The 25,063-nt window shown below is 56.0% G+C and overlaps 1 protein-coding gene and 1 long non-coding RNA gene across 2 annotated transcripts; one reads left to right on the top strand and one right to left on the bottom strand.

Annotated features, from left to right (window-relative positions):
- The first annotated feature begins 34 nt into the window (after nucleotides 1-34).
- Nucleotides 35-21,900, top strand: KDM8 (lysine demethylase 8 (putative)). Its single transcript, XM_045775238.2, has 8 exons — nucleotides 35-172; nucleotides 9,115-9,622; nucleotides 11,418-11,584; nucleotides 12,672-12,804; nucleotides 15,057-15,104; nucleotides 20,188-20,337; nucleotides 21,048-21,140; nucleotides 21,227-21,900. Exons 2-8 carry the CDS (start codon nucleotides 9,131-9,133, stop codon nucleotides 21,389-21,391), a joined length of 1,248 nt encoding a protein of 415 aa, XP_045631194.1. The 5' UTR covers nucleotides 35-172; nucleotides 9,115-9,130; the 3' UTR covers nucleotides 21,392-21,900.
- LOC148110490 (uncharacterized) lies at nucleotides 20,015-24,959 on the bottom strand. Its single transcript, XR_015727328.1, has 2 exons — nucleotides 23,344-24,959; nucleotides 20,015-20,393 (listed from the first exon to the last, which is right to left on the bottom strand). It is a non-coding gene; the product is annotated as an uncharacterized LOC148110490 (long non-coding RNA).
- Between the last annotated feature and the right edge of the window lie 104 nt (nucleotides 24,960-25,063).

Below are 25,063 nucleotides of genomic sequence, written 5' to 3'. Positions count from 1 at the left end.
GGCGTGGCCTCGGCATCAATCACTCGGCGCTCGGCTAGGCACTCCGTGCTGATCAGACGAGCACCGAGTGATCGATACCTTACTCGGGAGGAGAGGGCCAGAGTGGCCCGACCAAACGGAACAAGTCGCCGCCAGCCTCCGGGCGACTCGACACAGCCCAGACACGAGACAGGTGAGCTTGGGCAACTCCAGAGGGCGGGCAGCTCTGGCTTTATAGACGCGGAGGGGAGGACTGCGCAGGCGCTGTCTTTAAAGACGAAGCGGGAAGCAGCGACACGGGAGTGTGAGTGGGGAAGGGAAACAGACGGCGCATGTGCCCTGGAAACGCTGTTTAGCGGTTCTTCGGCTTTCGGCGCTGCGTGATGCTCGCCTTACTCCTGTAATTTCGTCTTTGCGCATGCGTGAGGGCAAGCCCAGCTGGTGTGGGCCTGCGCAGTTCTTGCCCCCCCCCCGCCCCCCGCGTTGGTGCAACACTAGTGCGCTTGCGCGAGTTTTTACTTAGCAATGGTACCGACAGCTAGTTTTCTGCTGTTGATCTCGGACCGAACCTACTTTTGTCACCGGCCTGAAGGGGAGCCGGCTACAAACTGAATGTGGGCCGCGAGCAATGAAGTCCCGGGAGGGGAGGGAGTGCGAGGCCTTGGGTAGAGTGTTGGTGTGGGGTACCTGAAGGACAGGGATGTCTGGTTCCATAGGAGTTAACGCTGAGCATAGGTGTCGCATTATGCACCTCGCGGTAGATCCGGCAGAGGTAAGTCACCGTGCTCAGCAGGCCCAGGGTCAGGGAGTAGGCAGGTGTTGGGGCCACACCGACGGCCCGAACCCGAGACAGCGTGACCCTTCGAATGCCAGACGTACCCTTGCGCCAGTGAATAAAGCTTTCCAAATATTTCCAAACCTTTCTGAAGTTTTTCAAAGCTCCCTAGAAAGCTCTTGTTTTTTGCACAACCTTTGTGGAATAGTGCCCCAGTAAAATTGGAGAGATTTCAAAACTGCACAGCCTGTTCCCAGAAGGCCGGATAGAGGCTTCTATTGCGGAAGGCACCCGTGGGAGGCTTCTCAGGACCAGCATGCCACCCTCGGTACGGTTGTTTCGGGTCAGCCTGAGACCTTTGTGGGGCTCTTGGGTGTTGGGAGCCCTTTCATAAGGCCGACCTGAGACCCTCTGCGAATCCCAGTGAGATTCTCCAAGAAGGGATTTCTCCCACCCAATTTAAAGACTACTCTGGGAGCTGCTTTAGGTTTTTAAAGATAATTTAAGAGGATTCTAGGATGACTATGATGGCTTCCTAGCAGGCTTTTCTTTTGTAACCGACAGAACCCACTTGTGCTGTTCACTAATGAAAGACCAGCTTACTTATATAAGGTGCTCTATCTGGATGGTGAATTTAGGAAGTCAGGACCAGAGTCCATGCGGGCCGTCTTATATAGCCTATACTTGGCGCCTTTGTGTTTAATACAACCAATGAGAAGCCTTGTATGAAGTTCGCATTAGGTTGATTTACAAAGCCCAGACAACAGCCACTCGGAGAGGTTAGTTCCTACAACCCTTATGTGACTCCCATGCCATTAATACCATTTCGTGCATCAACCAAAAGGCCTTTTATAAGAGAAACCAAGATCCAGTCTGCTGAGAAGCTCTTTTATGCAATCTGTACCTTACCTTCCCCTGAAAGCAGTCACATGTCGTGACGCCAGTACATGTGGCACTCTGAAAGGTCAGTTTACAAAGTCAGGACACACAAGCACTTGACCTAACACCTGCACCCTCACTTCCTTCAAAAAAAGCCTTTTATGACTAACAAGTCTCGAGGCTGATAACCTGTGGAATTCTCAGAGTCTAATGTGATGATACAGGACCCCTCAGACTTTTTCATAATTAGGGTGACCATAGGTCTTAGTTGGTTTGGAATAACCCTGATTTCTGACTTGTCCAGTTCTAAATATTAAATATTTAGATAATAAATACTGGAATATTGAAACTTACATAAATATGAAAGAAAGCTAAGAAGAGCACTCCCGGTACTCAGCTTGTGTAAAATGAAATTCCTGCTTGCAGAAATGAACATTCCAAGCAATGAAAAACAGCATTGGAGAAAATGGTGAGAATAAAAAATTTTATAAAAGAAAAATGTATACCAAGCCAAAAAAAAAAAAAAAAAGAGGGGGCGTATCTATAGCATCCTGGTTTGTCAGAAATATTCTAGAGTTAACCCTCCTATACCTGACCACCAGAGAGCTGTTTATACAATCTCTCCTTACGCCCTTCCCTTTTATATGGAACTTTGGGAGGCCAGTTTGAAGACCAGTCTACAGCACCACTCTGGAAGACTTTCACACAGTTTATTTTTGACTCCTCTGGAAAGCTGTTTAGTATAACCTTTTATAAAAGGCAATTCAGTGAGCAACTCTGGGAAGCCAGTCAATAAAGCCAGGCCACAAGGATACTCTGGCTTGATGCCTTCCTCTGTAAAAGTGTTTAATAGAATTATCAAGAAGACTTCTTTGTCAGACCAGTACGTGGGGGATGCTAGAAGGCTGATTTGTAAAGTTAGGGCTTGAGGCCATTTAGGAAGGGGTTTCGTGTAGCCTATACCTGGCCTTTAGCAGAGGGCCAAATGGAATGGGTGGTTGTGTGCAGGCCACTGCTTACAGCCCACGTGAGGCCGCCTGCCCTGGAAGATAGTTTCATACAGTCAGCAAGAAGGTGTTTGACCCAGCCAGCGAAGGCCGTTTATCCTGTGAGGCCACTTCACATGCTAATAGGAGCTAACAGGAGGGTGGATTGGCAGGACGTATCCTGATTGCCGGTGTCCTGAAGACACCACGGAAGATAGATTGGTTTGTAAAACCAAGACGAAGGCTGGGTTTCACCTGGCCCCCCAGACGAGGGCCCAGTGTGTAAAGAAGCCCATTTTTGAAACTGTTCAGGAGTCTTCTTTGGAAGACCGTTTCACGTAGCAGGGTCTGGCTCCTCCCCCAAAGGCTGGTTGATATGGCAATTATTTAAAAGGCAAAGGTTCTGAGAAGCGGTAAGATGAAGATTACTGTAAGATTACTCAGATAATGACCAGCCTGCCACCTCCCTGAGCATAGTTGCTTCATGCTGTCAACATAAGGTCTTCAGGGAGGCTAGTGGTTTGTTTTTTTAAAAGATTTTTTAAGTAATCTCTACATCCAACGTGGGGCTCAGGCTCACAGCCCCCAGATCAAGAGTCCCACGCTCCACTGACTGAGCCAGCCGGGCGCCCCAGTGTTTTCAGATCAGTCATGAGGCCCTTTGGGAGGCCATTCGAGAGGCAAAAACAGAGTCAGACTGAAAAATCATTTTGGAAACTAACTCAGAGCTATCCTGGAACGTCCACCTCTGGAAGACTTTGTCATATAGTGTAACGTAAGTATCTGAAGACCTTTTCATAAGGCCATTCACCGAGGAACTCTGGATGAGAAATGAACTACTGAGCTCTGTTATGTGGCCAAGGGGAGACTGTTTTGTGCAGGCCCTCTCCCAGAAGGCTCTTTGACATGGCCATTTACAGGAGGCCCTCTCCAAGGCCAGCTGGCAAAGCAACCCAGAGGCTGCCTGAGCAGGCCGGTTTATGGGGGCCGAACATGAGACCACCTTGGGAAGCCAGTTTGCGAAGCAGCACACAAGGCTACCTGTAGAGGTTCGCTTTGTAAGGCCTTAGTGAGCTCTACGAAGGGCTGTTTGGTAAGGTCACCCTGAGAGGTCCATTTACGAAGTCCATAATCTGCATCCCAGGGAACCAGTTTATAGCCCTTTTAAAATCCTCTGGGAAGCCATTTTTTAAGGCCACTAAGAGACCTGTTTACGAAGCTGGTTCACAAGGCCCCGGTGGAAGCCATTTTTATAGTAAGGCAAGTAAGTGGTCTTCTGGGAGGCTTTTTTATAGACCTTTGTGAGAAGCCAGGATGTGAGGTCTCTGAGGTCTTTTGGATACTCAAGACTTCTCGAGGTTGCTTCATAAGACACATGAGTCACTCTGAGGGGGATGAGCCATGAAGCCACCCAGGGAGTCCAGCTGATGGGCTCACATGCATTTTTGTGGATGGGTCGTGGATATGGCCACGGTGGAAGGTTGGACTGTGAAGCCCTCCCAAGAAGGCTGTTCATGAGGCCAACACAAGACATTTACAAATCATCTAGGAGGCTGGAGATAGAAATCATCCTGGCAGGCGAGGGCTAGGCCACTCCAGGCTCTCCGTCCCATCATTCACTGGGCCAGCTGGGAAGGATACCTCTTGTGCACCAAGGACCAAGCTAGGAGACAAAGGTCCTAAAACAGAATCGGTCCTCACCCCCGAAACCAAAGAGTGTTCTGCGTAGACACTACCACATACTGTGTAGTTTTGGACAAGTTGCTTAAGCTCCCAAATCCTTGTTCATATTTGTAAAACCACACATCATGGGATTAGGAGGAATATGTTAGGCAATGTACATAAAACTTGGAGCATTGACACGGCACATAGGAAAGTCACTTCATTTTTCCCTGGACTTTAGTTTCTTCATCAGCAAAAGAGGGTGGGATTGTGGGGAGAATGATCACATCGTTCCGTATCCCCTTGACAGAGCTGGAAGGTGCAAATAAAAGGAGAGGGAGAGGAAAGGTGGGGGAACCATGGAATAGACGGCAGGACTGAGAACAACTGTACATTATTGCTATAACTAGAGGACACGCCCAGGAAGAGGTACTTCAAACCTAATGACACACGAGAAAGAGGGGTCGTTGCCTTCCGTGAAGTGATGGGATTTTCTCATCTGTTAAATGGGAATAATAACTCCTCCTTGACAGATTTTTCTTGAGTTAAGCAACCTGGACTCCCAGCTTCATCATGGGCTGGCTGGAGATGGCGTGCCTCCGTTCCTTCACCTGTAAGGCCATGGAGGTGAAGGCCAGACGGCCTGAGTTTTAAATCTCTGCGTCACCTCTTCCCACCCGAGTGCTTTTGGGCAAGTCATTTAGCTTCTCTGCTTCAGCTTTCTGTGAAATGGGAATGATGATACTTCCTTAGAGTTTCTGTAAGAATGAAAAAGTGCCTGCAACATACCTGGCCTACACTAAATACATTGTATGTTCTTGGCGTCCCAGGGTCATTGTGAGATTTGGTGAGGCAATCATGTAATACTGTTAGTATTCTACCTCCCATTACCCATGAGCTGGGGAGAAATGAGCTAACATGGAGCCCAGAGGTAGGGGTGGTACTGTCCAGCCTACATTTAGGGACCATACCTCTAGCATTCGTATGTCTTCACTTCCCTGCTGGCTTCTTCATACACGTTGGCGCTAAAGGAAGCATGCTTTTTCTTCCTGTTCTGTTGTGTGAGTGGTACAGTTGGGTCCCAGGGTGTCAGGGAAATCTGGATAGGGTTGTTTATTAGTTATCTACTGCCGTGTAACACATCACCATAAACTTAGTTGCTTAAAACAACACGTATGTATTAGCTTCTTTGGGTCGAGAGTCTGGGTGTGGCTTAGTTGGGTCCTTTGTGTCAAGATCTCACAAGGCTCCAATTATGGTGTCAGTCAGGACGAAGTTCTTACCCGAAGGCTCAACTGGACAAGGATCTAAATCCCTGTGATCGTTGGAACAATTCAGTTCCTGGAGGCTGTTGGACTGAGGGCCTCAGTTCTGAGCTTGCTGTTGGCTCAAAGCCACCAGCATCTGTGTGCCATGTGGACCTCTCCAACGTGGCCACTTGCTTCATCGATGCACGCAAGCCAGGAAGGCAGTAGGGAGAGTCCGCTAGCCGCGGAAGTTACAGTCTCATGTATCCCGATCAAGGGGCATCCCATCACGTTTGCCGTCTTAGACCAAGAGAAAAAAGAATAGCCACACATGTCAAACTTGCACATCTGTTGGTTAGAAGCAAGTCATTATGGTTTTCTATTGCTGCTGTGACAAATTACTACAGACTTGGTGGCTTACAGTTCTCTCGGTTAGAAGTTCACCAATATGGGACCGACGGCTAAAATCAAGGTCTCGCCCAGGCAGCCTTTCTTTTTGGAAGCTGCAGGAGAGAATCCATTTCCTTGCCTTGTCCAGCTTCTAGAGGCTTCCACACCCCTTGGTTTGTGACCCTCCCCCATCTTCAAAGCCAGCAACACTGCATGTCTCTGACCCTTCTACAATCACCTGTCCCTCTGACTCTGACTTACCCAGGAAAGATTCTTTCAAGGACTCCTGTATTCAGTTGGGCCCACCCACATAATCCAGGATGATCTTCCCATCTCAAGGTCCTTATTTCTAATGGCATTTGCAAAGGCCATTATTCTGTTTACTCACTCAGTTATAGGTCCTGCCCATGCTCAGGAGGAGGGAGTTGGATAAGGGTGTTAGTAACAGGAGGCAGGGACCACGGGGAAACTCTTGCCTTTCTCCCCCTCACTGGGGGAACTTGATACGGCTTCATCACAGGCAAGCCTTCATTCTTGCCTTCACCATCCTCCAGGGGATGTTGGCTGACCGTGACTTCTGTGGGCCCAGTAGGGTTCTCTGTCTGTCAACTAAAGAAGCCAAGCCTGGCTGACGTAAGGAAGAAGACGTTCCTTGGAGGGCTAGTGGGGCCACAGAATGAATGGAAAGCTGGAAAGAAGAACTTGGAAAAGAACAAGAGAAGTGGCTCTGTAATCTCCGAATGGAGGACGAGCACTGTGGGGCCCTAGCAAGAACAGTCTGGTCCGGACAGCCAGTGGGAGACAACGGAGTGCCCGCTGATCACAATACAGGTTAATTTTGGCTCACGAGGCATTCCAGCATGGGTATGTATGCCTGGTTGGGGGGCTCTTGTGGCTGTCATCCTCCAGGGCCTCAGGGTCCTTCACTTCTAGCCAGGGGGTAGGGAAAGTGTGGGGAATTCTCCAGGAGGTGTGTGCAGGCCAGCCCTGGCAGTGGCACCGTCGCTGACATTCCCGTTAGCTACCACTTGGTGGCATGGTCACATCTAAGTGCAAGGAAGACCTGGAAATGTAGTCTGTGTGCCCAGGAAGAAGATGAACTGGATTTTGGTGAGCTTGAAGCAAGGGTGTGTTTTTGTAAATAAAGTTTTATTGGAATGCGGCCGTGCCTGTTTGTGTACGTACTGTACAGGCGCATTGGCAGAGCGTGACTGTACCGCCTGCCAGGCCTCAAGTGTGGACTGTCTGGCCCTCTACAGAAAGAGTCTGCTGAGCCCTGGCATAGAGCAGTCTCTGCCAAAAGCACGATGGTCCCTATTTCTTGGCATCCAACGAGACAGGCAGGGGATATACCCACTGCTAGCGTACCTAGCGCATAGTAGCACGGGCGGGTAGTCGGTTGTGAGCACTGAACCCGTGAGAACCTATTCACATAGTGGTACTCCTGCCTTAGGACTGGCCTGGCATCGTGGATAATGCCACCAAAAGCACCAGCTGTGATGTTTGTCCTCTCTCTGTAGGTGTCATGTATTTCCAGGTCTTTTCCTGCGAAGTTAGGATCTCATTCCTTCCGTACCCTCAAGCGAGTGCCTACTGTGAGCCAGACTCTAGGGAACTGTAGAGAACTGAGACCTGTTCTTGCCCTGGAGCAGCTCGCCAGCTAGCGTTGGAGAGACAGACATGTAGGCCGGTATTCGTGGTACATTTGAGACAAGAGTAGCTCAAGAAAGTCGAGAGCTATTCCAACACAAGATGCTGTGGGAGAGTCCTGGCAGGCTTCCCATAGGGGGTCATGGAGGCTGGACCTTAAAGGTTGGATAGTTTGCCAGAGAGGCGGGCGTCGGAGGCATTCCAGACAAGGACAGGGCATGTTCCTCTCTGAGCAAACATTTATCCAGCGCCCACGGCGAGCCTGTACTGTGCCAGGTTCATGCCCGGCAGAGAAGGCCACAGTACAATCATGACCCATGCGATGCTGTCACAAAGGACACGTGTGGGAAGCTATGGAAATCTGGAAGGGAGGAAGTCTGCGTGGTCTCTCTGTCTTTGGAAAATAACTTTGTATAGTTTTTACTTTTTTATCACTTTTTAGTTTTTTAATCATTTTCTTTTCATCATGATAAGTGCACGGCTTAATCCCCATCACCTGTCTCACCCATCCCTCCCTCCACTCCCCTCTGGTAACCATCAGTTTGTTCTCCATAGTTAAGAGTCCGTTTCTTGGTTTCTCTCTCTATCTCTCTCTTCGTTTGCTCATTTGCTTTGTTTCTTAAATATCACATATGAATGAGATCATATGGTATTTGTCTTTCTCTGACTTATTTCACTTAGCATAATACTCTCTAGTTCCATCCACATCATTGCAAATGGCAAGATTTCATTTCTTATGGCTGAATGGTATTCCATCTCACACGCGCGTGCACGCACACACACATCACATCTTCTTTATCCGTTCGTCAGTCAGTGCACACGTGAGCTGCTACCGTAGCTCGCCTGTTATAAATAATGCTGCAATAAACAGAGGAGTGCACGTATCCCTTTGCATTAGTGTTTTTGTGTTTTGGGGATACTCAGTAGTGCGATGGCTGAGTTGTAGGGTAGTTCTATTTTTAATTTTTTGAGGACCCTCCATACTCTTTTCTGGGGTGGCTGCACCAGTTTGCATTCCCACCAACGTGGGAACAGAAGAGGGTTCCCCTTTCTCCACATCCTCGTTTCTTGTGCTGTTGAGTTTAGCCATTCTGACAGGTGCGAGGTGAAATCTCGTTGCAGTTTCATTTGCATTTCCCTCATGGTGAGTGGTGTTGGGCATCTTTTCACGTGTCTGTTGGCATCTGGATGTCTTCTTTGGAGAAATATCTGTTCATGTCTTCTGTCCATTTTTCAATTGGATCATTTGTGTTTTGAGTGTTGAGTTGTGTCAGTCCTTTATATGTTTTGGATACCAACTCTTTACTCTTTATTGGACATGTCATTTGCAAATCGCCCCCCCCATTCAGTAGGTTGCCTTTCCAAATGTATATTTTTAAACTCAGTGGTTGACGTTTTGGCCACTGGATGTCATCACAGATCTAGCTTGCCCCCAACCCCCCCCAAGTTTGATTTTATGAAAACCTACAAACGTGCGTATTTAGGTGTCCAACATGGTTTTTTGCTCTAACTGTTCTTTCTTCCCCCTCCACCTTTCTCCGACTAGGCTGGCAGAGGGCCCCATGGCTGAAGACAACCGAGAGCCCCTGGCAGGAGCCGGCGCCCTCCAGGAGGCCCTCCGGGCGCTCCTGCCCCCCACGAAGGAGGAGCTGGTGCTGGAGCTCGGGGAGAAGGTGGAGCCCAGCGTGGTGCGGCTACTGCAGGAGGCCGCCGAGCTGTTCTGCCGGGGCCGCCGGAGCGAGTGTCTACAGGCCAGCGAGGTCATCCTGGACTACTCCTGGGAAAGACTCAACACGGGCCCGTGGCGGGACGTCCACAAGGACTGGCGCCGCGTCTATGCCTTCGGCTGCCTCCTGAAGGCCGTGTGTCTGTGCGAAGAGCCCGGGGACGCCCCCGCGGTGGCTGCGGCCCTGAAGGTCTGTGACATGGGCCTGCTGATGGGGGCAGCCATCCATGGGGACATCCTCATTAAAGTCGCAGCCGTCCTCCAAGCGCACCTTCCCTCGGGAAAGAGGCCTGGCCCAGGCCTGGCCCAGGAGCAGCACAGCACGAAGGTATCTGGGTGGGATTGTCGTCCGCCACACCTCACATGCCCCCACAGCCCCGTTTTTTTCTAGAAGGGAGGAGTTAGCTATCCCCAGGGGTGAGCCCTCACGGTATGCTGACTTTTGGCGGAAAATAGCATCTCTGCGGATTTAGAAATGGAACGGCTTGGTCTATTTTCTCAGTTTTTCCCCCCACTTTCTGCAAAAGCAGTGCCCTTTCAGGAGAGTGAGGGTGGAAGCTCGGTGGCCCCCGAGAGCAGCCGCTTGAAGGGCTTGCGTGGGCCAGAGCTGCGGGCAGCCGTGACCCACCCCTTCTAGCCTGTTCTCGGTCAGCTGGCTGAAGCATCACCCGCTTTCCTGGCTGCCTCGCTGTCTGTACAGCTGAGTCGGGGCGAGCTACTGCCTCCAGCCGCCTTCTGGTCCCGCGGCCGATCGGGCCCGCCCTTGAGGTCCTGGCGTGGGTGGTTCCCGGTATTTGGGGGCGCAGAGAACACCGCGCAGAGCTGAGGGCGGTGGCAGACGGAGCTTTAGGCCCCAGCGCTGGCACGCAGCCCTCAGTTGTGATACCGCTGGGCATGTCTGTTCGCCAGGAGGAAATAGGTCTGTGACACAGGCATGTGGGAAAGTGTTCCCCCTACCTGTGGTTAAAAAAAAAATTTTTTTTAAAGCAAGAACAGGAGGCAGCCATTTTTGGCCATGAAATGCTCAAAGTAGGTTTTTCTGTAACACCCGGTGCTGCCAAGGACCCCCAGAAGGCCATGGGTGTGGCGCGTTGGTTAACCTTTCAGGGGACAGGGCAGACGTGCATGTGCCCTTGGACCCAGGGGTTGCACTTTCCTTTCCCACGCCAAGTCTGTCCCAAGGGAACGTGGAGGTGGCCCCATCCCGAGGTGGTGCTCGTGGCGTGGGTGGCATTGGGCAGTGTGTGTAGCTGAGGGGAGAGCTTACGCTCTGGAGTCAGCCTGCCTGAGTTGGCCAACCGTCTAGGCCCCTCCGTGTCCCCCCACATTCCCATGCCTATAAGGGGGTTTGCTCGGCGGCTCTCTGGAGCACCAGCGGTGGCCCACATGTGCCAGGAGCTAAGGGCACGATACGGAAGAGCCTGGGTTCTAGGAGGCGTCTTCTCTCGCGCGGTGAGAAAGGTGGGGGAGACAGCTTCGCTCACACAGGGTGGTCGGGGAGGCCTCTTTGGGGTGTGACAACAAAAGCAGAGGGCATACAGGCCAAGTGCAGGCTAACAAGAGGCCTCGCACCCAGCCTGCGGGGGCAGAGGGAGCAGACCCCCCCCAGTCAGTGATCCTGGGCACTCTACGTGGGAGGGCTCCTCTCCCAGTTACGTAGCAGACGAGGAAACTGAGGCTCAGGTCACTCGGCTGGGAGGTGGTTCAGGAAGTTCTGGTGCAGCCGCTCCCACGACCTCATGGGGCCAGAGCAGTGTCGTGCGGCCTGCTTTCCAGGGTGTCTCGTCCCGCACGTTCCTGCCGGGGCGTCAGAAACGGGCCAGGAACACGTGATCCAGGAAAGGGTCCTTTGAGTGCAGAGGGCGTTTGGGGGTGGCGACTTCTCCTCTCCTGCGGAGTTTCTGTGAAAGCCGTACGTTCCATTCACAATTGAACAGACACTTGACATGAACTGGTAAAGAGAAAAGTCTGGATGTCGCCAGCGTGAATAGGAGGAGCAGCGGGGAGGGACAGTGGTAGCGCACGTCGGCTGCCGTTACCAAGGACGGTCAGCTAGCCTGCCGGGGATGCCGGCGCCCGGCCTGTGCCTCAAGTGTGAACTTCTCTGCGCTTGTCCCCACCAGAAAGCAAGGAACGACCCTGTTCCAGTTCCAGATGTGGCGTCGGAGAGACCGGTCCCCCGGCTTCGCTGTCCGTCGCTCCAGCATTTCAGGAAGCAGTTTCTGGCTCCCGGGAGGCCTGTGATCCTGGAAGGAGTGGCGGACGAGTGGCCGTGCATGACCAAGTGGAGGTGGGTGGCTCTGCCCGTTCCAGCGCCCCCCGACCCGGGGACTCCCCGGTTCCGCCTCCCTTGGTCCCAAGGAAATGCAGCCTCACACACACGTCCCGACCGTCCCTGCGTGGATCGCTAGGCTTTAGCCAGGGATTACAGGTGCAGTGCTCCAAGTTCAAGGCAGAGGTGGAAAGCTCCATACCTTCCACCGCTCCCAGCTCCAAGCGGGTTCTAGTGAGTGCTCGCTTGGCCATGCGGCATGGCGTGAAGTCTGTTAGTGCCATTTTGCACAATCTGAGGCATTCCGTGGACCTTCCCAGGGGCCCTGAGGCTTAAGAGCAGAAGTAAGAACCCGAGACGTGTCCCCACCCCTCCAGGCGGGGCTCCCCTGAGCTTGCTCCCTCCTCACCTCTGCTCGGATGCGTGGTGGTGACCGCAGGTCCGGCCACTGGACGGTGGCCGGCAGGCCGCAGCTGCAGAAAGGAGCAGGGATCTCTGAGGACGGCAGATCAGGTCCCCTGTCTCCGGTGGGTCGTGGAGGGAGTGGTTCCCGCCAAGGCCATGTGAAGGGTTCCAGCCGCAGGGGCCCACGTCCCGCACATGTTCGTTACGTGTTTTACTGCAGACCAGCCACCACGATCGGCACTTGCCGTGTTTTCTCTCTCTCTGTCCTGCCTGGTTCCCATCCCATGGGACAGGTACTGTCATCACCCTGGCTTACAAATGGGCAGAGGTCCCCAGCCTGTCATGGACAGGGCCAGGCCTCCCGAGGTCAGAAACCAGCACCCCCACCGTGCTATCTGCTCTTCGCTCCAAGACAAGGTGAGCAGAGAGACAGCCGGGAGGCTCTCGGCCAGCGGGGCGATGGAACCGCCCTGCAGATACCTTGGCAAACCAGCCTCACCGGGTCTCTCTGCAAACCACGTGGCGCCAGTGGGCACGTCACCCCACGTGTCTGTGCCCGAGTGCGCTCCGCCAGTGAAGGGGGCTGACAGCAATCTCTCCCCGTGGAGCTGTGTGGAGTCGAGAGGAGGCCAGTGTGGCCGAGGTGCCCGGCAGGTCTTAGCCAAAGTGACGATCGTGACCATGCGTATCTGTCTCATAGTTTGGAGTACATCCAAGAAATTGCCGGCTGCCGAACTGTCCCAGTGGAGGTCGGTTCCAGGTACACGGACGAGGAATGGTCGCAGACGCTCATGACGGTCAATGAGTTCATCAGCAAATACGTCAGGAATGAGGTATGTCGTCGTGCCTGCTGTCCCACAGCGCTTACGGTGGGGAGCACACAGGACATCCGGGCGCTGCAGGAGGGGCATTTGGAGGGGTCGGTAGGGGGGCCAGAGTGAGGAAGGCCAGCTGCAGGGCAGGAGGAACGCTGACTCATTTCAGGTCCTTTCTTTTTTTTTTTTTTTGTACAATTCAGTGGTGTTTTTTTTAGCATCTTTATAAGATTTTGCAACCATCCCCACTATCTAATTCCAGAACATTCTCATCACTCCCCAAGAAATGCTGTAGTCATGAGCAGTCACTTCCTCTGCGACTGCCCCCCGCCCTGGTCCACAGACAACCGCTAATCTTTCTGTTTCCGTGGATTTCCCAATTCTGGACTTTGCATAGAAACAGAATTGGACAGTATGTGGCCTTCTGCGTCCGGCCGCTGTCCACACCGCACTCTCAGGGCTGCCTGCTGTGGCTGGGTGATATCCCGGGGTGTGGACACACCACATTTTGTATATTGTCCACTGATGGCCGTTCAGGTGGTCTACACTGGCTGGTGTGAAACACGCCACTGTGAACGTTCCCGTCCAGTTTCTGTGTGGACATCTGTTTTCGTTCCTCTCAGGTATATACTAGATACGGAATCGCTGGGTCAGATGGTGACTCTGCGGCCGTTTTGAGGAACTGCCAGACGGTTTCCAAAAGCCGCTGTGCCGTGCTATCATGTCTGATTGTTCACAGTAAGGGCCGGGGGTGGCTTCCCTTTCCTGAGGCCCGGGTGGCAGAGAATGTAGCCTGTGTGCCCTGGAGTTCCCGAAGCATTCCTCTGGGCTCCGAAGGGAAGCCTGCACGCGGCGCAAGGACCCTTAAGGGGAGGGCCTGTCCACCCAGCATCCACAGTCCCGGCTGCCCTTCCTGGCCTGGAGAACAGAGTCCTTCCCGAGGTCAGGGAGTCTCGAATCTGTGGTCTGTGATTGTTCACACACTTCCTAGCAACCCACACCCGAGGCAGCCCCAGGCCCAGCCCCTGGAAAGTTCTGATCCGGTTTCATCGTGGGTCCGGTGCAGTCCAAGGGCCCGGGGGATGACCATGCCGGCTGACAGTTGAAAACACGGAAGAGTAAACTGCGGAAAGCTCTAGGCGCAGCATGGTCAGCGCCGGGCTAACCTGAGATAGCATCTTTGGGCTAGATCTCTGTGACAGCAGAGATCACACAGATCCGGCCCTGCCCACCTCGGAGCCCTGGGCCTGGCTTGTTGTGACCTTTAAAGTCGTCAGGAAGGGAAGGGAGTGAGGGAGAGGGCTGGAAGCATAGAGAGCCTCGAGGGATTCTAGAGAGAAGCTGCCATCTCCTTCAACACGGCGTGAGCCTCAGAGCCCGTGAGACCCAGGCCGGCTGGGCTCTGGCTCTGGTTGGGGGGGTGGGGCCCGACCTCCCACGTGCTCCACCCCCAGTGACCCTTCCAGAGCCCGTACCACCTCCCAGGAAGGGCTGGAGCCTCGTGGAGCCCAGTTTGTAAGGCACTGAGCTTTTCATCCGTCTGATGGCACGAGTGTTCACAAAATGATCATGTCCGGGGAGTGCGGGCCAGGATGTCGGAAACGGGTGCTCACGGTTGGGCTGGGAAGACAGTACGTGGTTAATTTTGGGAACAGAAGCTGGCAGAAGCTATTAGAATTCAAAATGCACACACTCCTTGACGCAGATGTTCTATTTTTGAGGGAACATAAATGTAAGGACCAGAACATTAGGGTGTTTATGGAAACACCGGCTAGATAACCTGACCGTCCACCAGCGGGGGATGGTTGGATCAATGATGTGTCCTGCCTATAAAACATGTGCCGTCAAAAAAAATGAGGCAGATCTGTACGTACTGCCCTGAGGAGATATCCGTGAGCTCGTCATCCAATGACACAAAGATTTCAAAGTAATACATACAATACGATTCCGTTTTTATGTATAAAAGAAATCCTCACGTGTGTGCGGCCTCTTCATTTTCTTGGGGGGAAACCGAGTCTGGGGCAGTCCCTACACAGGCGGCCCCAGATCCCGAGTCTCCCCAAGGCCCAGCCCTGCCGGCGAGAGGGAGGGCCTCGCGTTCGCCCCCGGGGCAAAGAGGGGGCAGAACGGGACAGGACGCAATGGTGGCCCTTGCCAGCTGGTGGCCTGTGGCTGGGGTGCGCCCGGCGCCGAGAGCCAGTGGAGCGGTAGGTCCCGGAGGGCGGTGCTTACGACTAACCGGGCTATTTCTGTGTTTGTCTTCTGCGGAGTCGTCGAGGGACGTCGGGTACCTCGCGCAGCACCAGCTCTTTGACCAGGTAAGTCTGCCCACGCTCCTCTGTGCTTGACGCCCCCACCTGTGCCACCTCCCTTCCTGGGCTCTGAGCTCTGAAGGGCTCTAGCAGCCCTGGGGACCACACACAGGGCTGGCGCCCATGTCCCCTCACCAGCGGGCGGCAGGAGAGTAGACGAGGCTGCCGGGTGGTGAGCGGGAGACTGCTCATGCCGACCCCAGGACCCCAAGCCTGGGGTGGGGCGGTGAGGCAGCCACGGCGTCGGAAGGAGGTGGCCCCAGCAGATGGAGCCCGAAGCCTGAGCAGGGGTGGCAGGACCCGAGGAGTGGGTCCTGGAGAGCCAGGAGTAAGGTGGCCGGCTATGACCGGACCCGGAAAGAGCCAGTCGCTGCCTTCCTTGACTGTGGGTTTTCCAGGGGGTTCCTGGCACTGTCCTTATCCCATCGGTTGTCAGCTCATGAGACCGTGTCCCCACGGCTGGGCCTGAGCACTCCTGGCAGGGGCCGGGTTCAGTTCCTGTGGGTCCCCAGCCCTGGTCGGCCAGACTGAAGACCCTCAGGACAGACTGGTTGAAGGCTCAAAGCGGAGGGGGTCTCAGGCTGGGGCTGAGAGGAAGAGCAGGGCTCAGCCAGGCCGGAGGCGGGAGGACACTGCAGGGAGAGGCGCCTCCCACACCAGGGCTGGCGGCGCACTCTGGAGCGGGCCCCACGTGGGGGTGCGTCCACCTGCCTGGGAGGGCGCGTTCAGCAGAGCAAAGCAAGAAGGCCGAGAGGGAGCCTGGGCCCCAGCTGGGCGAGCCTTGAAGGCCAGACCAAGAACTCGGATTTATCTGCAAGGCCGCAGGGAGCCCTGGGAAGTTTCTGAGCAGGAAGGTCCAGGTTAGAGGAGGTAGTCCCAGGAGAGCCAGGCGGTTGTGCGGGAGAGTGCCCGGGGGGACGGAAGTCCCACGCCAGCTCTTTCTTCCTCACCGGTCAGCACCAAGAAGGGAGCATCACAGGGGGGCCCCACCAGCGCCCCGGGAGCTGACAGCAATGCAGGCTGGCTCCCAGCCCCCACCCTGGCAGCGCCTGTCCCACACACCCACACACCTGGGGCCCCGAGGGCACGGTGAGGGGGGCCTCACGCACAATGCATTCCTGGGACCCCGGGGGCTCCCGGCTGCAGGGAAGTGAGACGCGCTGTGGACAGAGGGAGCTGCGCTCCGGTGAGGACAGGAGGAAGTCAGCGCCCCAGAAGATGAACCACGCGTGTGGTGGTCAGACCGTGTGTGGTTTCTCCTTCTACAGTTTGCAAAGCATCTAGAATGAGTACGAATACTCATCATCAGGAGAAAAAAGAGACTTTATTTTTAAACGTAGGCACAACGGGGGAACAAAGTGAAGTGGAGCGCGATTGCCTTCCTCGTTCTCAGAGCTGTCTGGTGAGGCTGGAACAGTCTGACGGCTTATCCCGGGGAGATCATCAGACAGTTTGGCCTGTGCACCCCCCTGCCCTGTCCCCCACTCACTTCACTCTGTCCTGGGAGCGGGGAGGGGCCGGAACGCTGCCCCCAGGTCCTAGGCTTCCCCGGGGCCCCTCTGCACCCTGCTCTGGGCCCGGCCCTGGGGCGACGGGGTAAGGAAGAGTCGCCTTCCCCCCCACCCACCCCAGTGGACCTGAAATCCAAGGACATCAGCTGGGGACGAGCGCCCCCAAGAGAAGAACGGAGGCAGCCTTGTGGAGGTGGCTGGGCGGGAAGGAGGGCTCTTGAGAGCCATGGGAGGGAAGGGGTCTCCAGGAGCTGAGACCTCAGTGCGACTCAGAGACCAGCAGCCTCCAGCCACCGGGTGGGGTGGATGTCTTGCCCATTTTTTTATTGGGTCGTTTGTCTTTTGAGTGTTAGGAGTTCTCTGTGTACGTTCTGGGGATAAGCTAGTGGTCGACTATAAGCGCCGTATTTTCTGCCAGTCCTGAACTTTCTTCTTTTATCTAAAAGGAGACAAGAGGGGGGGCATGCCAGCCAGGGGGCCAGCAGGAGCGGACTTGCCCCCGGAGCGGGGCCAGAGCCAAGTGCCTGGCGGGGAGGGAAGTAGCAGGTGTGGCTGGAAGAGGAAGGAGGGTCTTCTTCCCGCTCGGGGCAGCGTGGGAGGGTTGCAGTGTTTCTCAGATGGCCGAGGCCCCGTCCCAGAGGGGAATGGAAGGCGGGTAGGTGGGGGAGCGGGGAGACCCCCAGGAAGCTGCTGCCATAGTCCAGGGAGAGCTGATGCCCGGGGAAGCGGACAGGTTCCAGGTTGGCGCCAACTGCTGGCATTTGGACACAGGTGGTTGGGTGTGGCCAAGGGAAAAGGAGCAGTCAAGGAAATCTCTAGACTTGAGACCCGAGCACCCGTTCTGGAGCCGAGGAATCCAGGAGGGACCTCGCTGGTGTCTCAGCCAGGCCAGGTGGGGCTCCGCAGGAATGCCCAGGCAGGGCAGCACTGGGCCTGGGCGAGGACAGGGGTTATGCCCTGCAGGGGGCAGATCCGGGTCAGTCAGGGCCCAAACCACAGCCAAGGGCGAGCTGGGGCATGACTCTGCCAGGTCTGCCCCTCGGCTGGGGCTACTCTCACTGCCTGTCCTGATAGGGGACCCAGGTCCAGTTGGGGCTGTGCCAGCCTCCAGGAGCCTTCGCGCCTGAAATTCAAGGGACCGGAGCAGGTGGGGCCGGGGTGGGCTGCTGTCTCTTTCCCAGGCCTCCCGAAGTAGGACTTGTAGATCCCTCCTCCTGTCCTCTCTGAAGGGAAGGGGGACTCTCAGCCAGCAGGCCCCTCCTGTGCCATCCCAAGTGACCAGCCTGCCCCCTGACCTCAGTCACACCTCCGGGGGGCCCTGTGAAGCCACAGGAAAACCCGCCTCCCTGTCCTAGAGCAGCCATTTTCCATTTTACTAGAACCAGAAGCAGCAGTTTTAGAAGCAGAAGGCAAAGTGCCCGATGGGTTTTAAGACGAACCAAGATCCTGAAGACATTTTAGCTTTTGGAAGGCCACCTGGGTCTTTCTCTCGGGTTCCCAGAGGTGTGTTTTCCCCTCTGCTGCCCAGAGTGCCACCTGATAGGCCCCTGCACTACTCTCCGGGACCTTCTCTGCCTCCACGAAGCTCAAGGGCTCCCACCCAAAACCTCTTGCCCAAAAACCTCGTACTGACTTTTCTCCAAAGGACCCCACGTTGTGGGAGATTGTGGCCACCACGCTAGGCCTCCCTTTAAATACTGGTCACATCCTAGGAGCATTCCTTCTCTTTGGTGTGGGGGGGGGGGTGGTCTCTGAATCCTTTATCCAGTGGCTCACATTACTCCATTTGATCAACTAGTCACAGTCCAGAAATCCTGATGATGTCATCAGGGACCAATAGCTTCTGAGCATTCCACAGGGGGGGGGGTCAGCGTCGCCCCAGCGGGAAGCAGCTGTGAGTGCTGGAGCCCGGAGCCCCTGTGATGGAGAAGCAGGAGGTTCCCAGAGGCCTTGGGATCTCCTGCCGCCACCACCCCCACCCGGCCCCGCCAGCCGACAGGACAGGGGACCCCAGATTGGGAACTTGAACGCTAGCGCAGAGCAGTGGACACAGCAGCATTTCTGTATTTCTGCACAGGCTGTTTGAGACAGAACAGCCTGAGGTCCCTGCAGGGAGAACATTCCAGCCATTCCTAGGATCAATCAATGGCTTCTTGGCCACACCCTGACCTTGGAGCAGCCACGACTGAAAGAATGGCAAAAGTCTGCCTGCAGCTGCCCCTTCAGAGCAGGGAGACGTCCCTCTTAAAGTACCGGAGGAAAGTAGCAGAGGGGTCCCCATTGCCACCCATTAGGGACCAGACTTCGGTTTCTGTGGAATTTCCCCGGCCTTCAAGCCACCTGCCCGTTCAGTAGGCAGTCAGAGGTTTGGGGCTGCAGGGGGCCATGGGGGCCTGGCCTCCGTGGGAGAGAACCGGCCTCCATGGGAGAGAACTGGCGTCCGATGGTGAGTGAACAGGCCCCTGGCCGGGCTTCAGAAGGCCCGGCCAGGGTTATACCAGCAGAGCTGGCCCGCGGCCCCCTCCCCAGGGTGTCCGGACCCCTCATCAGCCCTGAGCCGGGGTGCTGGGGCCCCCTCTGCTGGGTGCAGCCCCAGCTGGGCTTTCCAAAGGCCCAGACAGGGAGCGGGAAGGACTCAGGGCTAGAAGAAAACTCCAGGGGGACACGTGCTTGCTGTCTGAAAGCACCCTGGTCAGCAGGTCAGGGACGGCGGCCGGGGCAGGGGAGCCCACAGCGCCTCCCTTGTATCAAAGTCATTTCTGTGTAGTATCTGGTTTTTGCCCTGTGATTATTTGTTTAGCTTATGTACCGGGATCCTTATTATTTTTCCTTGTTATTTTGTACGCGCCGTCCACACTAACCCTCGTATCCCACAGTGCAAAAGTTTCTCCCTTTATTGGCCTTTGTATTCATGAACGCATTTAAAATGCACACATGGTGACCGCTTTCTCCTTAGTCCATTTTGGGGAATCTTCCTTTCCCAAGATTTGATAAATTCCCAACCCCGTTTTCTTTCTGGTTTTTCTTCAATTTGATTTTCAAAAATGTGGCATTCTGCAGAACATCGCGAGCGGCTGTATTTTTAAGTGCAGAGCCGTGCTATCAGGTTTTCAAACAGGAAACGATAAAATGCACACGACAGGGAAACAAATCTGGACATAAAATTATATATAACTCTTTCCTAATAATTATATATTTATTTACTGTTCCTTTTTTAAAAATTTTTTATGTATTTATTTGAGAGAGAGAGAGAGCACGCGAGCGAGCTTGCATAGGGAGAGGGACAAGCAGACTCCATGCTGAGCACAGAGCCCAACATGGGGCTTGATCTCAGGAGATCACGACCTGAGCCGAAGTCAAAATTCGGATGCTCAACCGACTGAGCCACCCAGGCGCCCCTGTGTATTTATTTTTTTAATTGGGTTTTCAGTTCCCGCACAGTAAGACGCAGACGCAGTCGTGTCGTTACCTAACAAGGCCGTGTGTGTTTGGCCCTCCCATGAGATGGTCCGTTGACTTTGGGGCTGGTGTGTCCCTGGCCGGGGCTCGGCCTCCCACCTGTGCTCTGACCCCCACAGATCCCGGAGCTGAAGCGGGACATCAGCATCCCCGACTACTGCTGCCTGGGCGACGGGGAGGAGGAAGAGATCACCATTAATGCCTGGTTTGGTCCCCAGGGAACCGTGTCCCCCCTTCATCAGGACCCTCAGCAGAACTTCCTGGTCCAGGTGGGAGTTGCTCCAGAGTGTTGGCCTCACGGCCCTATGTGGCATGGCCCTGTGATCTGTGTTTAAACACCAGAGAGAGGACAAAAATGAAAAGAGAGAGATGGTACCAGGCCGCCTGTGGGGCTCTCCCTCCGGCAGGGGCTGCTTCCAGATGTGGTTCTGGGACCAGCAGCCCGGGGGATGGTGGTTGCACCACTCAGGCAGAGCAGGGCCAGGGCGCCGTCTGGGGACAGAGCGAGTGCCCTCTGCCTTCTCCCCACCCCCCACCCGCCCGTCCATCGGGACCAGGCCGGTTTCCCCCACCGGCACCTCTCCCCAGATGAGGCCCGGCTTCTCAGCCACCAGATGGTGTGTCCTGAGACCCAGAGAGAGGAGCGGGTGTGTTTATTGCAAGGGGAGGGGCATCTGTTGTAAAACCTTCTTATTTTTTACAAAAAACATGAACGCTGGCCCTGTCACCTATTAGCCTGGTGACCTCGGGCCACTCTGGCTAGCCTCTATAGTTCTTGATCCGTAATATATTTGGAGGCTAAACCGACACCTGGCCCGGAACGTGCGTGGCAGGGATGGGGCAGTCTGGGTGCAGGGAACAGCACGTGGAAAGGCGCGGAGAGGTGCGGGAGGCTGGGGGGTTCAGGGACCTGTGGTCGGTGGGGGGCCAGCCCTGGCCTGGGGGGCAGCAGCGGAGTGACCAGTCACCGTCTACCCAGGTGATCGGCAGGAAGTACATCCGGCTGTATTCCCCGCAGGAGTCAGAGGCCTTGTATCCGCACGAGACGCACCTTCTCCATAACACGAGCCAGGTGGGTGCTCGGGGACCCCGTGTGACGCTGCGGATGGTGTCCCCGTCCCTGGAGACCAGGCACGTGACGGCTTGGATTTTCCTCAGGTTGACGTGGAGAATCCCGACCTGGAGAAGTTCCCCAAGTTTGCCAAGGCCCCGTTCCTGTCCTGTGTCCTGTCTCCCGGAGAGATCCTGTTTATCCCGGTTCAGTACTGGCACTACGTGCGGGCTCTGGACTTGAGCTTCTCGGTCAGCTTCTGGTGGTCGTAGCGAGGTCCCGGGTGCGAGGGTCTGAGACGCGTTCCCTGGTCCACGCCCAGCATCTAGAGTGAGCCAGACCCGGCCTGTGCCGGAGCCTTCGCTGGGGACCAGGCTGGGTGCTGCACGGACACGGGGCGAGGGCACAGCGAGGTGCACGCTCCAGGCCAGGTGCACACAGCAGGGGCGGGCGGGCGGGACCCCAGGAGGACACTGCAGGCCCACACCCCGCCTGGAGAGCCTGGGCATCGTGAGGCCTGAGGTAGCGGGGACACGGGCCGGCACTGTGTGCGGCAGTAGAGGGTGGGCTCTGAGCTCGGCTGCCTGGATTCCAACCCAGGCCCTTGGCTTACTTGCCGTGGAATAGTTGCGACGGTTACATCACCGTGTGTGTGTCTCCGTGTGGAAAACGGCAGCTCGAGCACCCACCACGGAGAGTCCGAGAGGCGGTGCGCGGACAGAGTCCGGCAGGTCCACGAACGTTAGCTGCCGTCTGATCTTAATAAATCCTATGACTGCCACCGACTTGTTTGTCATGACTGGCCCTGACAGGAGAGCCCCAACCCACACACTCTGGAGGTGGCACTGGTCACGGGCGAGGGTCCCTCTCGGCACGCGGGACCCGTGGCGGGGAGTCTGGGGAGGTGACTGTTGTCATTATGGCCATGGCCATCTCCCAGCCTGTATTTTCAACTGTGCCCCCTCGCAGCAGCCAGTCCCCGCATCATGAAACAACCCTCAGCGGCACCCAGGAGCCCCCCTCCTGTCCCTTGGTCTCATCCATTCCCCTCTTGCGGAGAGCCTGCCGCCTGGGGGAGTACATGGCCCTGCGGGTCAGCTCCATGGCCCTGCAGCGCCAGGGCCCACAGGATCCGAGGCCCCAGGGAAGATTCTGGCGAGCTGGGAACCAGCAAGTGCAATTCCCGCAGCCGGGGCCTGGCTAACACGCGGACCCTTGGGTAAGCGAGAGCAGGGATGGGGAAACATCGGCGGGCAGCTGGAACTTGAGCCGCTCGCGTCCTCCACAAGCAGGCCAGGGCGTCTGAGCTTTATCACGCGGGGCTTGGGGGGGCTGCAGAGTTTGGAGCAGGGAGACCATGAGTATATGCATGGAGCAGGCGGACTGTTGGCAGGGCGGGGGCCAGGGGGAGCCTGACCCCTGCGGGGAGGCGGTGGAGCTAATGTGGAGTGAGGTCGGGGCGCGGCGGGGGCACAGAGGGCAGAGGCAAAGGCCAGCTCTTTGGGAAGTGAAACGGAGGGCCCTCTGCGGAGACTGCTCATTCCCCCATCTGGAGTTATTAATAGCTCTTTGCCTCACTTTTCAGATGAACAACTTATACCAACCAGATATCAATGCCACTGAAGGTAGCAGGGCATAAAATAGGAATGCCACTGCATCTGGCACGCTGGCCATGCGTAGGGGGCCATAACTCGGGGGCCTGCCTGCATCCCTCACAGCGCCCCCGCCACGGCCACTGTGTGGCTGCAGCCCTTCCGGTCCCTCTCCCCCAGCTGGCGGCCCCACTGCTGCTCCAGCCGCCGTTCTCAACCACAATGTAGTGCTTCTGAAGTTAGGGACCAGAGGACACAGGCATTAAAACATGACATGGAGGCCTGGCCGCCTCCAGCAAATGTCACTTGTCAGGTGGGAAGACAGCAAAAGACGAAGTCTTGATGTGCCCTCGGGGCCAGGCTGCAAGGCCGCCAGCAACGGCGGCGAGCCAGAGAGCTGGTTTCGCTCTGGGGAGCGTGGACTCGAGTCCGCTTGGAAGACGAGTGCCCACCAGCTGTTCGCCGAGCCAAGGATGGGCAAGCATGGGGCCGCCGTCACTCACCCACCCGAGCTGCAGGGGCCTGTCCGATGCAGGCACTCCCCTCCAGACAGAAGGGACAGTGCAGTAAGGTGCAGATCGTGGCGAGGGCTGTGAAGGGACCAGGACGGGGGGACAGGGAATGGGACTTACCATAGACGACATCTGAGTAGCCGAATGACCAGGAGGCCAGAACTGGTCATGAGGTTTGAAGAGCTCCCAGCAGCAGGTGCAGCAGCCCGGGAGCAGGAAGGCTCTGGCACTGGGGGAGAGGAAGAAGGACTGCACCAGCAGGGGGAGGGACGAGGGCGTGGAGTCATGGGGATGGGTCTGCGAGCTGCTATGAGAAGGGCTGGCACGGTGAGCCCGGAAAACAGGAGAGCCGTTGACTGTCATTTGTCCCATTGGTAGTTCCCAGAGTGACTGAGTCAGGGGTGTCGGCAGGGAGCAGAGGGTGGAAGACAGGCCGGGCAGGGAGGTGGACAACGGCCCGATCCCAAAAGCCTCGAGTGCCAGACACAGTCTTCAGAATTGCATGTGTGAGGGTTTTGTCGGGTGCTGTCAAGGAGTCCTCGGGAAGTTCACGTTGGGATCAACACAGGGAGACTGAGAGCCGGGGAGCCGTGTCCCCCAGCGGCCAGGTGCTTAGAGCTTCTGGAGTCGCAGCTAGGACTCGCCTGCACCTGAGTGGTACGACCCTGCCCCTCCTCAATGGCCAGACCACCTGCCCAGGCAGACAGGAAGGAAGCGGCTGTGGGACCCTCCCCTCCCCGGCCCTCCCAAACCCCCAACTCCAAGGTCCATCCTTTCTCCACTGGTTTTCCTGCCTTCCTGTCATCTCTGCAGGCTTGTATGCTTCCAAGAAAGCCTTTCCCTGGTTAAGCCGGATGCTTTCCGTTGCCTGCCTGTCCCCCACACAGTCGGGGGCACCCATGGGGCTCCATCGGTGGGCTGCTGTTTGCCTCCTGAGGGCTGCGCCGGGATCCCAGGCTGGCTCCCAGAGGCTCCAGTTGGAAGCATCCTCACTGCCTGGGAGCTGGGTGACGAGACCCACCTGAGGCTGGGAGGGTGAGTCTCCCACCCGCCAGCATCATTTGACCACACGTCCTAGATGCTAGATGCCCCCTGTGCACTGGGCTTATGGAACAGACCACAGGGGAGGCCACCTGCCCATTTGGTGCCAAGTCCATTCTCCGTTTGCCTGATAAGAGGGAGATAACTCTGTGGCTCAGAGGCAAGCCCCGATGTGCCGATGCCAACCGGACTATCCCGTCCCCACCTCCCTAAGTATCCAGGGGGGAGCTGTGACCACGAGGGTGTTTGGTGGGGCAGGCGAGCCAGTTAATGAGACACGCCCTCTTCCTCCCAACACTGGCGCATTGGTGTGTGAGGCCTGGAAGGATGGCCAGCAGGAAGAAAGTGGCTGGATTTTCTGGGAGACCGTCTTGCAGGCCCCGAGCACAAGGCCAGCTCAATGAAAATCCAGCAGAGGCAGCAAGGTGGCTGCTTGGTGACCTCACTGGACCCTCCAGGTCAAGCCTCTCCTGAAGGACCCCGTCTGGCCAAGTCGTTCCCTGTTTTAGGCAGACGGGGTCGGGTTGACGGATATTGGGGTAGAAGAGACAGACGGGGGCGCCTGGGTGGCACAGAGGTTAAGCGTCTGCCGGCGATCTGGGATCGAGCCCCACATCAGGCTCTTCTGCTATGAGCCTGCTTCTTCCTCTCCCACTCCCCCTGCTTGTGTTCCCTCTCTCGCTGGCTGTCTCTATCTCTGTTGAATAAATAAATAAAATCTTTAAAAAAAAAAAAAAAAGAAGAGACAGACGGGAGTCAGAAGTGTGGCAGGTGTGATGAGCAGGACGTGTGGGGAGAT

Source organism: Ursus americanus, chromosome 2 (genome assembly GCF_024610735.1).
Source record: "Ursus americanus isolate L20-20 chromosome 2, mUrsAme1.1.p, whole genome shotgun sequence".
Lineage (NCBI taxonomy): Eukaryota > Metazoa > Chordata > Mammalia > Carnivora > Ursidae > Ursus > Ursus americanus.
This window is presented reverse-complemented; position numbering and strand designations above follow the sequence as displayed.

Coding starts and splice junctions, on each gene's coding strand:
- KDM8 (XM_045775238.2), top strand. CDS start 9,131: ATGGCTGAAGACAACCGAGAGCCCCTGGCAGGAGCCGGCGCCCTCCAG. Junction 9,623..11,417: donor AGGAGCAGCACAGCACGAAG/GTATCTGGGTGG, acceptor TGTCCCCACCAG/AAAGCAAGGAACGACCCTGT. Junction 12,805..15,056: donor GCAAATACGTCAGGAATGAG/GTATGTCGTCGT, acceptor TCTTCTGCGGAG/TCGTCGAGGGACGTCGGGTA.